The sequence below is a fragment of the Streptopelia decaocto genome (assembly GCF_964273445.1).
Source record: "Streptopelia decaocto genome assembly, chromosome: 3".
NCBI classification, from domain to species: domain Eukaryota; kingdom Metazoa; phylum Chordata; class Aves; order Columbiformes; family Columbidae; genus Streptopelia; species Streptopelia decaocto.
In genome coordinates this window covers 19,957,295-19,973,502 of record NC_138656.1, presented here as the reverse complement: position 1 = coordinate 19,973,502, position 16,208 = coordinate 19,957,295, and the positions used below count along the sequence as shown (strand labels likewise).

The 16,208-nt window shown below is 44.5% G+C and overlaps 1 protein-coding gene across 1 annotated transcript in view; it reads right to left on the bottom strand.

Annotated features, from left to right (window-relative positions):
* Nucleotides 1–13,991, bottom strand: part of SUSD4 (sushi domain containing 4) — a 77,798-nt gene extending 63,807 nt beyond the window's left edge. Inside the window, exons 1-2 of the mRNA XM_082048653.1 lie at nt 13,872–13,991; nt 13,386–13,541 (exon numbers count right to left, since the gene is read on the bottom strand). Of these exons, the coding sequence (XP_081904779.1) occupies nt 13,386–13,506 (121 nt within the window). The 5' untranslated portion in view covers nt 13,507–13,541; nt 13,872–13,991. The remainder of the gene's footprint in view (nt 1–13,385; nt 13,542–13,871) is intronic.
* Between the last annotated feature and the right edge of the window lie 2,217 nt (nt 13,992–16,208).

Sequence of the window (16,208 nt, the reverse complement as noted above, 5' to 3'; positions counted from 1 at the left end):
TTTTGCAGGGTAAAAACCAACTTTGTAAATGTTAAGAACAAGCATAAGAACCTTGAAAACTACTGTCAGTGAGAGTAGCATATACTTTACAATGTCATTGCTGGGTTTTTTTATTTTTTTTTTTTAATTTCTTACTCATGTCCAGCATATATGCAAATATCTATCCATCTATCTGTCTCCATGTGTGACAACCTTGAAGTGCTCCCCTGCTTACCAGAACAAAGGACCATGTTATGCCTTAAACATCTAGGTTTTGTTACTTTGGGAGGACAAGACAGATGGCTGTGGAGGGAGACATCTCATCTTATCTTTCCCAAGGTTTTGTGTTTGGTGGAAGAGACAGATGGCTGTGGTGGCAGACACCTTGTAAGATAAAGGCAATCAACAGTGTTGCTCTGAAGGCCTCATGGCGTAACTGGAATTATAGAGGTGAACCATTTGTCAGACAACCAATTATCAGAAGAAACCACGAACCAACAGCTACTCCTGACAGGCAAAACAATTCACTTCTGGTCAGTACCATGAACTTTCCCCTAGTTTGAAGACCACAGACCCATTTCCAGAAGAGTCTTCCTAATTAGTGTGAAGAGCAGAGGGAGGAGATGAACCACCCACATGTAAATGAACTGGGTTATAAAATGACCCCATGTGTGGCATCAGTTGCGGCGTGTATATGCTGTGCAGCATGACCGAAGTCTTCAACATGACCACCCTCTCTCCATAGGACATCATCACTGGATCGATAACCTGTGGAGTGGTGATTGATATCTTTCTCTCTCTCTCTGTCTGATATCTTAGTCTCCCTTCTCTCACCTTTTTTTATCTCTTCCTTTTCTAGAACATATAAAAGTAATATCATTTTAAGCTCTGCTACTAAAGTCTTGTTAAGTTTTGCATTATAGTTACTAATTGTTCCCAATCCACCGTTTTTAGAAGGACGTTTGCTGACAATGTATTGATAAATCTAGTGACATTATAACATACTTTTGCCAAGTCACTGATCACTGTAATTTGTATTCCACCACGTGCTTTTAGTAAATTCATAATTGAATTGGAACCCTGGAGTGATTGTTATTCACTTCGCATTACCATGCAGAAATACCGAGAGTTAACTCGCACCTGATCTCATCTGTTGGGTCAGGGTGTGTGTCACGTTCAGAGTTAACTCATCCCTCATCCCATCTGTTAGGACAAGACACCATGTAAGATTAATACGGGCACACTTGAGTATATCAGAGTATGGGTGCCTTCATCCCTCCTTGATAACCAGATGTCCCTGCTAGTCCATGTGCCCTTTCCTGCAATTTCTTCCACTGCACCTCTTACAGCTGGTGTGCAGCGGTGTGTCCCATTATGACCCAATTTCAAAGAGAACATAGGTATAATGGAGTTTGATTTCATCTATACACATTTTACAATAATCTGCAAATTTTGTTCGGTGAATATTTTCACTGGGATATTCCCTTTGGAATAAAATATCCTAGCCTCTGCAAGCCAGCCTAGTCTTGGTAAAATCAGCCCCAGACTGTACCTTCCTCATGCTGGTCTCCGAGACAGACACACTGGATAAGGGCAACAGTGACAGATGACACACAGGCTATCAGCAGTGAATGGCTCCGCTAGATTTGAAAGACTAATTCTTCCATCTGCACAACCATTTCTGATTGTCATTCTTCAAAAAGAGAGGGGGCTAAAGCCTGAAACAACAACCCTGCTCTCTGGGATGTGAATCATATATGGACAGAGAGAGAGGGAGAGTTTTAAAATGTGGGTAGTACACTGGTAGTACAGAGGTATCTGAATGCTGTCAAAAGACCAGACTACAGCAAACTAACAAACTAAATTGCACAGCAGCACACAAGACACAAAAGTTTCATAAACTAAGGATTTTGTTGCTTCTGATAAATCTAAACCATTGATGCTTCCAGACAGAAGTAGGGCTTATTTGCACTGTTTCTTGCCTGCTGCTGTGACTGAAGGGCTTGCTGAGGAGTTCAAAGGCAGGTGGGACACCAGACGATTGCACCCCTAGGCTGGCTACGGTCAGGTGGGGTGGGAGGCTGTGCTGCCACAACCATGTCATACCCTTCAGCCCACCCCTGTAAGTCCAGGTGATATTAACCTGGAGTTATATTTAATTAAAAGAGAGGCTGCATACTCCATACATCACAGAATCACAGAATGGTTGGGGTTGGAAGGGACCTCTGGAGATCATCCAGTCCAACCCACCTGCTACAGCAGGTTCACCCAGAGCAGATCACACAGGAAGGTGTCCAAGCGGGTCTTGAATGTTTCCAGAGAAGGAGACTCCACAACCTCTCTGGGCAGCCTGTTCCAGTGCTCCGGCACTCTCAAAGTAAAGAAGTTTCTCCTCATGTTTAGATGGACATGTACTTCAATCTATGCCTGCTACCTCTCATCCTATCATTGGGCACTGCCGAAAAAAGTCTAGTTCCAACTTCATGACACCCACCCTTGACATATTTTTAAGCATAAAAAGATACTTCTTCCCTGGCCTCATAGAAAAACCTCAGGTCTCAGAGAAGAGAGCAAACAAGGAGCACAAAAATAGGAGCATATGCTTGTTTGAGTTACCAGTGGGAAGAACTGCCCAGGATGGTGTCTCTGAAGCTAAGGAGGGATAGGGCAGGAGTTAGTGTTGCAATCAAGCAGTGTGGTGCTCCCCCAGAATGGCTGTGACTGTACTTTTTAGGGGTTGTGGTCCCCCTTCAGAAGAGAGAGAGATGTTCTGCATTTTACAAGACCAAGACAAATGTCCGTGTATTCTCATTTTTGCTATTGCTCATGATAATGCTATTTAATCTTCATTCCTTCAAGATTACTGCAAATGTGGTAATTGCAATCAAGCTATTTTATAAGTCAAATTTACACGAGATAAAATTATTTTTTATTTATTTTCAGTTCTAAGTGGATCATTTGTGTTTTCCCTGAGTAATACGATGTGTACAAAATATGCCTAAAAATGTCAGCTGAGTGGAGAGATACAGAAAAATGACTGTCTGTCTCATAAGTACCCATGGCTTTCAGAATACGAATCATTACTACGCAAACATAGGAATAGCATAGTAGGCTTACACAGAGTATTAGAAATAGATAAAAGACATACTCTATGCCATGAAGTTCTTACAGCTAAAAGATTTACTCAAGCAAGTAGCTCTGTTGACTTAAATTCCACATCATCACAGTCCTCCTCCTGCTAATTCAGCTTTTAGCATATCTCTAAATCTCTCAAACTTCCATTTGAGCCAAAAGAAGCCACTCCTCCCCATACACTCCCTAATACACCCCGTGCCACTCCAGATTACAGAACGACACAATCTTTGTGGATACCCTCCATGAGCAACCGTTTTACTGGGAATGGGAACACAGGCACTGGAGGTGACAGCTGTAAGTAGCTGCTTGTCAAATTTCCTGTTAAAATTGTTTATTTGCAAATACACATGAAAGTCTTAAGCTACTGACTGGCTTTTGTGTGAATCTAATCTATTACCGTGGGGCTAGTCAGTATACACAACTCCACTCAGTCTACAGAAGTAAAATATGAATTCACTTGGGTGCAATTTAGTGTGGCAATAACCATCCTGTTTACATCACGATCAAGTACAAAGAGTAGGTCTAATATCCCCAAGGAGAACACACTGTGTAAATAAGCATCTTTTATAGGAGGGCTCTGAGATTTATTCCTGATTCTTTCCAATAGTGACTTTGGAAAATCCTTGCAAGCCTTTCCAAACTAGCAAGACAAAGCTGACCTTTCTGATAGCTGCTGGTAAGATACCTGATCTCGTGTTAAATACGAACTTAGCTGTGACCTTCAGTAAACTAGCAAATCATAAGTTCCACCCTGAAGAATCACAACGGTACCAATGTATGAACAGAGGGCAGTTACAGCTAAACCTCAGCTCCCAGGCTGTTACCTAATATCTAACTTTTCAGAGATACTTTGCTGGGCTGGAGCAGCCAGGATTCTTCCCACCCTGCCCCAGGGCAGGAGTAGTTGGAGTCAGGATGGCCAAACACAGAGCGCCAGTGGGTTTGCACTGATAGGCAGCACAGAGGAGGAAGTAAAAATTGAGAATCTTACACCAGAGACATAAATCCTCAGAGAGTCCTATGCTACAGCAAAGCAGATTCAAATTAGACTTCAGAAGAACCTTTTTGATGGCTAAGAGAGTGAAGCACTGGGATAGATACTTGTAGAGTTTCCAACACAAAGTCTTGAATGATAAGTGCCCTGAGGTACGTATGTGGGTCCTGTTCTGGGCAGGAGGATGAACCACAGGTGCTTCTGAGGTCTTTTCCAGCACTATTTCTGTGACGCTGCTCTCAAGTCCATTGTCCCACCTCCAGAAAAATGGAAGTGAGTTTTTTCTTCCATAGCTTTTTTTCAGTCTACACATTCACTGGTGCTAATGACCGAAGTGAGAACAGGACGACACGTTTACAGCCTTCCACTTAGGAGCATCTTTTCCTCCCCCCCAGCATGTATGGGAGCTTTTCTTGAATCTGTATGGTGCTCTCCAATCTCCTGACAGACCAACAACCATGCATGCTGCTGCCTTTCTGCACTGCCAAAAAAAGAAGATCTGAAGGCTTTGCATGTTCAAAGACAATCTCTTCTTTTTAGTGTATTCTCTAGGTCTCTGGAATGGGAGTCCAGTGATATAACAATTCCCCTGTTTCATGTGCATGCTGTATTCTGCTTTTTCTTTAGCAGTGTACAAGAGAGTTTATTTTTAGGACGCTATCCCACGATACCCTTAATAACGCAACTTATACATAATCTAACCCTCAGTAACTTATTTTCTTCTTCAATCTATTGTAAGCGTGTCTCCTCTTTTCAGCTTCCAAGCAGACTTTTTTCTTCCAGATTTAGTAAATTTTTATGAAGTGCAGAATTTGGCTTTACACAGAAACTCTGCTGCACCCTTAGCCCTGGTATGCTTCCCAGCTCTGCATTTTGCACAGCTTCACCACCAGCAAATGAATCAGCAACAAACCAGGCACTATACCTATTTCATCCTTCTACGTCCTTTACATTACACCTTATGTTTTCATGAGCAAATGATTGCAAGCTGAACTCATTTTTTACATTTTTATATTATATATCCACTGATTTCTAAACCGCAATGGGCGGTATAAGGCAATGGCACTCATGACAGAGTCTTCACGGAGCTATCTGGTCATGCAATGCTCCCTTCCTCTCTAACCACTTAAGTATGTTAGAATTATTTTAAAATTATATGCAACACTTTTCTAATGTTGTCCTTTCATGTAAGCTATGGTCACAAACCACATGATTGAATAAAGCAGAAATATTCCTGCTAATACGTGCTTTTCACTATGAGAAACTGCATAAGACCATTTTCCAGTGCTCAACCTTAACTTATAACATTTTCTTTTCTTTTTTTATTATTCAGAAGAAGATGTTTTCAGTGTCTGGAAAAATACCATGTACTACCTCAGACATAAAGGAGTAAGGCAAAAAAAAAACCACACCACACTCGAAAAACTCCCTCTGTGATTTGCTTAAGTGGCAATTTATGTGGATAGGAAATATGCTGCTCATTTCAGTTAGAAGAGAGTCACAGCCAAAAAAAATCCTATTATAAACTATACACAAATGTGGATCAGGAATTTCCCTAAATTCTATTTACAGAAGAAGCGCTGGATGAAGATCCAGAGGATCTCTTCCCACTCTATGGTGAGATCTGTTTCTTAGGTGAAAAGTGGTTTTAAGTATTTTAAGTATTTTATCTTTCTGTAGTTATTTTGCCATCTACAAAGGGCATAATAAAACTTATTTTTTCTTTATAAAGTGCTGTGAACTCTATGGATGAGAAGGACTATACTAAAAACAAGTCACATTTGTAGCATTATTGTTACTATTAACCTAATACAAGCAAGAATATCTGTCAACTTCTAGGTTTAATGGGATATGCCTATCAAAAGTGACACTGGCAGAAAAGACCCATATGCTACTTTCTAAAGTTGATCATACTGACAAAAACCAAGGTTTGTTTAATAGAAAAATATTCCTGATAAATTCTGGAGCTTTCCTACAGAGCAAAAACTTAGTATAACCCCTTAATAACGAGCAGAAGAGCAAACCAGGTTGGCCACTATCCAATTTAAAAGCTGGTCATCCATCACAATCCATCCATCGCACTGCTTTCAGTATGTGGAGAAAGAAACACCCCGATTCAGATAAATCCCATCAGCAGCCCGGCTGTTCAGGAAAAGCCATCGGAAGCCCCCTCTGAAAAACAGGTGGCCAAAGTGGGTGTGCTCAGAAGGTGTGGACATCAAAAGCTGCTGCTATAAACTGCTCCACTGTGAAATCTAGTCAATGCACAGCCTGTAATTGGTTTCAGAATGCTATGCTTGTGCCACGCTAAAGAAAGTAGCTGAGAAGATGTAAAACCAAGTGAGGAGATGTTGGTTTCACAGTTAAATTGCTGAATTCGGTAAGATGCATGTACCTTCAGCCCACTTAATATGGTAGTAAAGCAAATTTCTACACTTACAGAATCAAATTGTACACAGTACACCACTTCATCCCTTGAGCTCATTTTCTGACTAAGTTAGGTTCATCACTAAGTGCAGCCCAGGTTTTCATTCACATTTGCACTAGCATATGGCAAATATGAATTCAGGCCATACTTTGTTGTCTTTCTCACACCTAAAACCTCACTGAAATGCACAGCACGAGTGCAAGGTTTTCTGCTTTTTAATAGTGTGTTGTAAAAATATGAATTGCAATCCGCTGTAGGCAATATTTAGAAAAAAATGAAGTACACAATCAACACTATAGAAAAAATCCAGAATCCGTAAAAGTCAAAAAGGAGGTTCCAGTATAGGTTGGGAAATTACATATTAGAGAGCAGTGTAGGGGAAAGGGACCTGGGGGTCCTGGTGGACAACAGGATGACCATGAGCCAGCACTGTGCCCTTGTGGCCAGGAAGGCCAATGGCATCCTGGGGTGTATTAGAAGGGGGTGGTTAGTAGATCGAGAGAGGTCCTCCTTCCCCTCTACTCCGCCCTGGTGAGACCCCATCTAGAATATTGTGTCCAGTTCTGGGCCCCTCAGTTCCAGAAGGACAGGGACTGCTGGAGAGGGTCCAGCGTAGGGCAACAAAGATGATTAAAGGAGTGGAGCACCTCCCTTATGAAGAAAGGCTGAGGGAGCTGGGTCTCTTTAGTTTGGAGAAGAGGAGACTGAGGGGTGACCTTATTAATGTTTATAAATATATAAAGGGTGAGTGTCACGAGGATGGAGTCAGGCTCTTCTCGGTGACAACCAATGATAGGACAAAGGGTAATGGGATCAAACTGGAACACAAGAGGTTCCACTTAAATTTGAGAAAAAACTTCTTCTCAGTAAGGGTGACAGAGCACTGGAACAGGCTGCCCAGGGAGGTTGTGGAGTCTCCTTCTCTGGAGACATTCAAAACCCGCCTGGACATGTTCCTGTGCGACCTCACCTAGGCGTTCCTGCTCCAGCAGGGGGATTGGACTAGATGATCTTTTGAGGTCACTTCCAATCCCAAACATACTGTGATACTGTGATAACATCTTAATTCTGGTAAGTATATTTGATTATTAATCCACACAACAACAACAAAAAAGAATGTTAAAGAACCTGCTACTTTGGTAAAATTTAGTTTATACTTTGTTAAAATCCCTATTTCTCACTCTGTAACATCTTCTTTAGGAGGTTCTCAAACTACCTCATAACATGCCCATGAAATACATCACTTATCTACTTTACAGATGAGAAAATCAAGCAAAGCATAATTAATTAATTCTTCTAAAGTTGTAATCATCCTTAATACAGAGATCAAAGATATTCTACTGTACTTCTGAGAATAAGGGAGCAAAGTAGAGAAGTGAAGTTCACCCCAGTCTCTGAATTCCATGGTAAATCAGAGATAAACTTCCTGCTTACATGGTGCTAAGTAACCGATTTAAGATTAATTTATCGAATATGCCCACCTCTCACAAGGTTGTAGGCAGAAGGATGTGCCACTGAGACAAACAATGAGCTGCCATCCTACAACGTCACTGGTTTTGCCAATTGCAATCAGAATAGCTACAAAATGGTACTTAACTACTAACTTAAGTCTGCAGAGAGGGCGACAAAGGTTGTATGACAGAGATCTGGGATTGAGGATAAGATTGTGTGATGGTGTGAAAAACCTGTTCCTTCCAAAATCCTCAACACCTCCAACAAGCTGGAGGTTAAAAACAATCCTGCAAAATAACCGATGATTTAATCAAACATACAGAGACCTCTAGGCTCAACTGCCTATGTGGCTTGATAAGTGAAGCAGACACACTGAGAGGGAGGGAGTAAAATACATTAGCTACAGTGTTACCAAGAGGGTATCCGAAAACATTCTGATTTTTGGGAAAATGTTATTTATAATGTCACACGTATGCAGGGCAGTTAGAGGGAACCTTTGGTTGAGTTCTCTTGCAAAGAACAACTGCAGGTAAGCCCTATGGTGGGCCCATCATCAGCACAAAACAGAAACCTGTGTGACCGCAGGGAAACAAGTCCACCATCCTTAGAAACTTGAGTGATGCGGGTTTGGTAACCACTACATCCAAAGGCTGTGGTTAGATACTATAACCAAGGCGCAACCAAGACTTCAATTAAAAGCAAGAAAACCATGGAGCAGTAAAAATTCAGCTTTGGTCTAGAAAAAACAAAAACAAAAGCCCAAAACCGAACACAAACAAACAAAACAAACCCTACCCCTCACTATTTTGCATGGTATCGCATTCAATATCAAAATCACATTCAATGCATGGTAACATCCAATACAACATTGAAGGCCTCACAACATGCCAGATTTCTTTACCATCATGCATGATGTATAGCACTTCCCATCCTTAAAGCACCCAGTGATGTTAACGGATGCTGCCTGCAGGACATGAGACCAGGGTTACCAGGCAAATTGATTGCAACACAAAAAAAGCAGTAACACAGCATGGGAAGAACTGGCCAGGTAGCAGCACTGCAGGAACAAGCCTGGGAGCTACAAGGAATCATGAATATAAACCAGCAGCAACATATAATGACAGCAAAGGTAAGTGGGATGCCTGGACAGAAGCAGAGCCTTGAAGGCAAGGGCAGCTATGCCTCAGCTCTGTTCAGCACCGGTGAGGCTGTTGAGCAGCATATTCCACAGGGACATGGCTGCACAGGAGCAAGTTCATGGTCTGAATGATCAGCAATCCAGAAAGTATGATGTAGACTTAGGAAAAGTTTGGAGAAACTGGAGCCATCCAGTCTTTGGAGGAACTGGAGTCTGTCTTTCTGCGGCAGAAGACTAAAGAGATGGAACAGAACATGAAAGACACAAAGCTGAGGAGCAGTAGATCTGCTGAACATCTGCCATGAACAGGATGGGAAATAGCAGGCTTAGACAGCAGCAAGGATGCTCCAGGTTAGACCTTAGGAAAAACTTTATAGTGTAAAGGACAATAAAGCAGTGGCAGAGGGTGCTTAAAGAAGAGGTGGAGACTTTTAAAGAGGATTAAACAAGCATCTTGCAAGAAGAATATGAGTACTCCTGACCCTGCTTGAGGCCAGCAGGCAAGACAAGGTGACACCACACAGCCCCACCCAAGAGGGTGTTGCAGGCCTGAGCCTCTCCAAGGCGCCATGTAGAACACACTGCAGGAAAACAGAGCTCACCCAACTGACATAGGACAATAAAGCAGTCATGTGCCCAGGAGACATCTGGGTACAATGACAAAATCCTAAGGCCACACGACCTCAAAAACAGAAGCTTACTGAAGTTTTTCCTCTCCTTTCTCGTCTGACTCCCCTCCCTTGCAATTTTAACATAATTCCAGGAATTTCAAATATATGTAAAAGCATACCATTCCCCTGTACTTGGCGCTGGTGAGGCCCCACCTTGAATCCTGTGTTCAGTTTTGGGCCCCTCACTACAGGAAAGACATTGAGGTGCTGGAGAGAGTTCAGAGAAGGGCAGCGAAGCTGGTGAGGGGTCTGGAGCACAAGTCTGATGAGGAGCGGCTGAGGGAACTGGGGCTGTTCAGCCTGGAGAAAAGGAGGCTGAGGGGAGACCTGATCGCTGTCTGCAACTACCTGAAAGGAGGTTGTAGCATGGAGGCGGTTGGTCTCTTCTCCCAAGTAACAAGTGATAGGACAAGAGGAAATGGCCTCAAGTTGCACCAAGGGAGGTTTAGACTGGATATTAGGAAAAATTTCTTCACAGAAAGGGTTGTGAAGCACTGGAAAAGGCTGCCCAGGGAAGTGGTGGAGTCACCATTCTTGAAGGTGTTTAAAAGATGTGTAGATGAGGTTCTTAGGGACATGGTTTAGTGTCAGAGTTAGGTTATGGTTGGATATGATGATCCTGAGGATCTCTTCCAACCAAAATGATTCTATATTCTTATAGCTACAATATTTGGACTCAATGATCTTAAAGGTCTTTTCCAACCAAAATGATTATATGATTTTATGATCTCCATACTACAGGTACTCTGAAATAACTTATCATCAGCTTCATCCACTTGCGCATTTCATTTTTCTTCTCACTAGCTTTCCCACTCTGCTCCTACTTTCTTACTTTTTTTATTTTACCTCTACATCATGGAATTATAGCAAAAGCAAGATAAACAAAAATGATTAGATGAAAGCCACAAGCTGAACTATGGGAGATTTACTTTATCCTTGGTATCAGCAGAGTTAAATACATCAGGGAGGAATGAGGTATATCGATAGCTGAAAGGTTTTTTCATTTGAGTTCACTTCTACAGCAAATTTTCTGCTAGATCCACTTTTGAGAAAGAATGTAATAAACAGAGTTATTCTCTGTAGGATTATTGACAAGAAAAAAAAGAGTTATAAGTAGTATTGATTTAGGGTGGAATGGTAGAACGTGACAATCAATAGAGCTTAGTCAGATATAAAATAGGAGGAGTGACACAAGTCATGACAGGGTTATTACAAGAGCCAAATCCTGATACCAGCTAAGAAAGAGAGGAAGCTCTAAATGGGATCCAAAATGTAAGCCATGGATTACTTTATAGAAAAAAAAAATAACCCTAAACTATTCATTTTCATTTTGTAATATGTGAGATAGTTTTTATTTCAGCATATTGTCATTGCTGTTTTTCTAAAGCTTTTGAAATAAATTCTTTCCACCTCCATAGTATTTTCATTAAATGTCATCAAAGCTCTTTTCAAATCTCTGAGAGAAGTATGATTATCCTTATTTAACAGATAATGAGAAGATAGAAAGAGATTTGGACTACATTTTCCGAAGCAGTTAGTAATGTCTCTGCCTTCTGTCTGGATACACAAATCCATAAACCAAGAGTCCTATAGACATGAAATTTTCAAAAGTGCCAGGAAACCACAACTTTGGTTGATGCCAATGGCCGCTTACAAGTTCTCAAACTTGGGGTCACAGGCTGGGGAGCCAAAAGCTGAGCCTTCAGGGCAAGCTGTGTGAGCACAGTAAGCTCACTCAAAGATACAACAGAGCCTAAAATAGGAGGGATTCTAATTTACAGTCCTCTATTCTAATTACAAAGCTCATTATTTTTACCACTCAAATGACTCAGGGTGAAAAAATCCTAACAACCGTATATTGTACCACATGAAAGATCTACACATTTACCAGTATTTATATAGTACTTAACTTCCGAGCACAATCACACTGGGAAATAATAACAATAATAACTTAGGAACAGCAATGAATATTTTTCACTGGCTATTTTAACCACGCGCAATCGTTCAGTGCATTGTCATTTCCTAGACTCTAGACCAAAAAACCCCGAACCTCTTGAAAGATCCCGAAATGCCTCACAAATGGAATTTGATATAAATTAGTTACACTACCAAGGTGAAAGGCAGTGGTGTTAATAACAATGAACATCACACATGAATTTATTGCAGGCATTGATGAAAACATTCAGGGGAGACACGAGCCATATTTTGAAGAACCTCTGGCACAAATCAGCTACATAAATGCCGACAATCAAACACAGCCTCAGGGAGGAGGGGGCCTTGGATCAGTCTCATTTTTATGAATGGAGCCGTTAGAAGGGGGCTAGAGAACGACAGGAGCTCACGCAACTCCAGTTGCGAGGAACGCACAAGACAGGCAGCATGGCATCACCACACTGAAACGCGAGCTGGCCAGGAAACCAAGGGTAACGCAGTTGCAGGGAAAAACAACAACAAAAAAAGCCATTGATTTCTAAAGAGGGATTCTTAGAGACTGCAACAGTTTAAAAGCTTGTTTAGCTGGAATCACATCTGCAGTCATGGGATTTCTATTGGAAAATGGCATTATAGGCTCGAGATAGAAAATTAGGACTGAATCACATCAGGAGGAAGATGGACAAGACGACCTCTCGAGGTCCTCTTCAGCTGTATTTCTGTAAGTCTATGTTCAGTGACTGAAAACACATCTGGATCAGAGCTGCTTGGGCTCAGGCATTCAAGTTAGAAAATTTTGGCATAAGTCTCTGGCATGAGAAGAAGCGCTTGCAATTTTTGTATTGGTCTCTGTCTGCCATTAGTAATGCAATTCAATCATAAAATGGCTTATTCCCTCAACACAAATATATAATATCACAGCAGAAATGTGAAGCTTCTTTCATTATCATAGCTAAGTTCATTTTACAGCAAAGCAGTTTACTTTAAGACTTTTCCAGCAATCCAACTCTAATTATGGAATGAATTTAAAGCAATTTTGTAATTAAATGTACCTGCTGAAAATATCTCACCGGCTCAATAATTTAAAATGATAGTGTAAAAATGTAATTAAAATGAAAAAGGCCAAATAAGACTGGGTCATTCCTCCACAAGGAAAAGCGCTGAAGGACATTCCAATCGTTCCGTTTTCCGACCAAATTGCCTGTTTCCTCCCCAAATTTCTGTTTTCCCCAGTTGCGGGGAGATTTAGCACCAAGAGTCATCTGAGAGATCTCCGAGTGAACCGCGGGGGAGGGGAGGCTTTTTTTTTTTTTTTTTTTTTAATAATAAACCTACACGGTGTTTCAAAATCCTGCTGTACTTACACGGAGCTACTGCTCCCCGGCAGGGGCCGGGCTGAGGCTCCCTCTTCCCCGGGGTCTCCACGCGGGGGGCCGGAGGCTGCGCACCCCCGCGGCGGGCAGGGGGACCTGGGATGGGGCGGGGGGGCACAGGACGGAGCGGGACTCCACTCTGCTCCCCTCGGAGGGGGCGCCGGGCGCGGGGGGAGGAAGTTTCCCCGCTCCCCCCTCCCCGGGGCTGCGGGGTGGGGATGGCTCGGCCCGGATACCGTGCACCGGGCGGAGGAAGGGGCTGGGGCCGGGGTCGCTCACTCACCGCCCGCCGCCGGCCCCTGGCCGAGGCTCAGCGCCAGCTGCAGCCAGAGCGCCGCGGCCAGCGCCCGCCGCCGCGCCGCCGGGAGGGCACCGCCGCCGCTCGCCTGCTTCCCATGACACATCTTCTGCCCGCCAAAGGCATCCGGTTCGCCGCCGCCTGCAACGAGAGAGCCGCTCCGCCTCGCCGGTTGCCCGGGGCTCAGCGCCGGTTTCGCGGGTCGCCCCCGCAGCCCCCTCCCCGCCCGCCCCGGGGCACGCACCTGCCCGGCCCCGCAGCTCCGCCGGCCGTGCGCCCCCGCACTCCCCCGCCGCACTGCCCGCCCTCGCCGCCGCTACCTGCGGGGGCCCCGCCGCCAGCGCCGGCGGGCACCTCCGCGGCTGCTGCCTCCGCCGCTGCGGCTCGGCAGCCTGCCGGGGCCGGGCGGGCGTGCACAGACACGCACACAGACACGCAGAGACACGCACACGCAGGCACGGCTGCCCCTACCTGGGAGGGGGGCAGCGGGGAGCCGCAGCGCGCACCTGCCCGGCCCGCCCGTCCGCGGCCGCGGAGCGGAGCGCCGCCGCGGGGAGCCCTGCGCTGCGGGACCGCCGGCGCCCAGCGGCAGCGCGGGCAGCCCCGCCGCGGCGCACACGCATGGCAGCCGCGGGCACGGCTGCGGCGGCTCTCCGTGGCGCGGCACGGCGTGGGTGTCCCGCCGGGTGGCAGCCGGAGAGGGGGGCTGGCGGCGGGGAGGCCGGGCGGACGCGGGGGGGACTGTCACTGCACTGCTCCGGCGGCGCCGAAACACTTCCAAGGGCAGAAAAACGCGAAGTTAAGGCTTGTGGTCCTCGTAGTTTCTGGTCGTTTTCTAAAAGGGGTTCATGGTGGGCAGCTCTGAGGGAACATCCTTAAGATGTCTTGTGCTTCATGGGATAGGCGTAACGTTAAATATGAGATACGGTTTATCAACGCCAATGCCAGTGCCACATCATTCACAGTTCGTGGGAGGGCGAAGGTGTATAACAGTGCTCTCAACCATCAGCTACTGTTGAGTAAAGGCAGTACACCCAGGCCTGCCAGCTGAAGCAATTTCCCTGGTGGGAAGCAGCACCCAGCTGGATTTAGTTGATCTGTGAAATTCACTGCCACAAATCACTGAATGAGACACTGTCTCGTGGCTTAAACAGCTGCGGTATAGCTCTGTGCTTCCTGGTACCATCTACAGTGACAGAGTTAGGGCTATTACCCCTTCACCCTCAGCTGGGCACTCCAAGCCTTCTCTCGCTCAGAGACAGCTGAAGGTCTCCTCTAACTGAGAAGGTTGCAGAGATGGTGTTTTTGAAACGGATTAAGGTGTGCAGCACATTCCTGGGACACAGAGAGGGGGAAGAAAACCGGTGACAAGAGAAGGCACATTTGTGACATAACACACCTGGGTTCAATGCAAAACCATATCCAAACATACACGGGCTCCTACTTACAGCACGTGGAAATAGCACATCCCAATGCTTCAAAGCTGATAGTCAATATTGGTAAATGGATATGTACAGCTGGAGTTGCTTTCAAGTATCTCAGCTACCTGCTGCTGTCTCCTCCAAGTTAAAACTTAAGGCTTTTCAAGAGGGATTTTAGCTCAACTCTGTGCATCACGCATCAGTTCAAAGAGCAGTGTAAGCAGCATAGTTCTTTATCTCTCTACTCTCCCCTGGAGAAAATGGGCATCTTGTAGTGAAATACAGGTCTTCCATTTAGAAAGGAAAGAAGTATATGGCTGATTTTCAGCTAAGAGAGTGTTTTGTCTCTGAGATACCTTTGCTACTCCTTTTAAACAGGAAAATTTGGGAACTATAGAGCCTTTGCACCCAAGCATCATTACCTGACCAGGTGAGTTTTCATCTCCCCAGTCCAGCCCAAAGATAGAGTTCAGGTTAGTAATAGCACTTTTAAGCCAAGCAAATACAACGTAGAGACAATTACATGATAGAGATGGTTCTTCTAAGGCTATAAGCTGCTGGCTGCTACAAGTGACAGGACAGAGCAATAATGCAGCAATTCCTATTATCTGTAATAAGAGTATATTTATTTTTATGTCACTGGTTTGATAACTTTAATTTTTGAAATCAAAATAGCAAAAGATACTGCCCCTAGTGAGCTAGTACTATTCCTGTTTTGCACTGATTAAAATGCAAAGTGCTGGCTGTTAAATCTGTGTTCAGTGTGGAGGGGAGTATTACACCCTGATACATACTGGCCTTCTGAGGAGGAAAAGACTAATGAAATAATGCCCATCGGTGTTGATGGGTACTACTTAACCCTCGTTACTGCAGTTTGCTCCTTTCCTCACATGTGTGTGGCTGTGCTCCTGATACTGTTCAGACTGAGGAAGGACAACCAAGCACTCTGGGCATCCATCAGCCACCCCAGGTGAATAGGAGTACATTCAACCTTTTGCTTGTGGAGCAGCTCTTCTTCAAAATCTTAATGAGTTGTAAAAATTTACCTCTTGCTGAGTAACATGTAGATGCAGTCTGTAAGATGGAGATGGCGGTCGAAGGGCTGGAGGGGCTGGCCCTCAGGGTGTGAAGTAGTTTGCTGTCAGCCAGGAGTGGGAAAGGACTCCTGCAGCCCAGGAAAACCCAAACTGAGGCAGGAGCAGCAAGAGGTGGAGAAGGATGGAGCCTGAGGCAAGCGTGACCACAGAGAGGCAGAGGGGAACGAGCTGCTCCTCATCAGCTTGGACTTTGTTTCTGGAAAGTTTAGATTGCCTGAAGGGCTACAACAGCTCAGTGACCAGAACTGACATCTGTAATCAATTTTAGTGCATCCCCCTGAGCTGAAGTA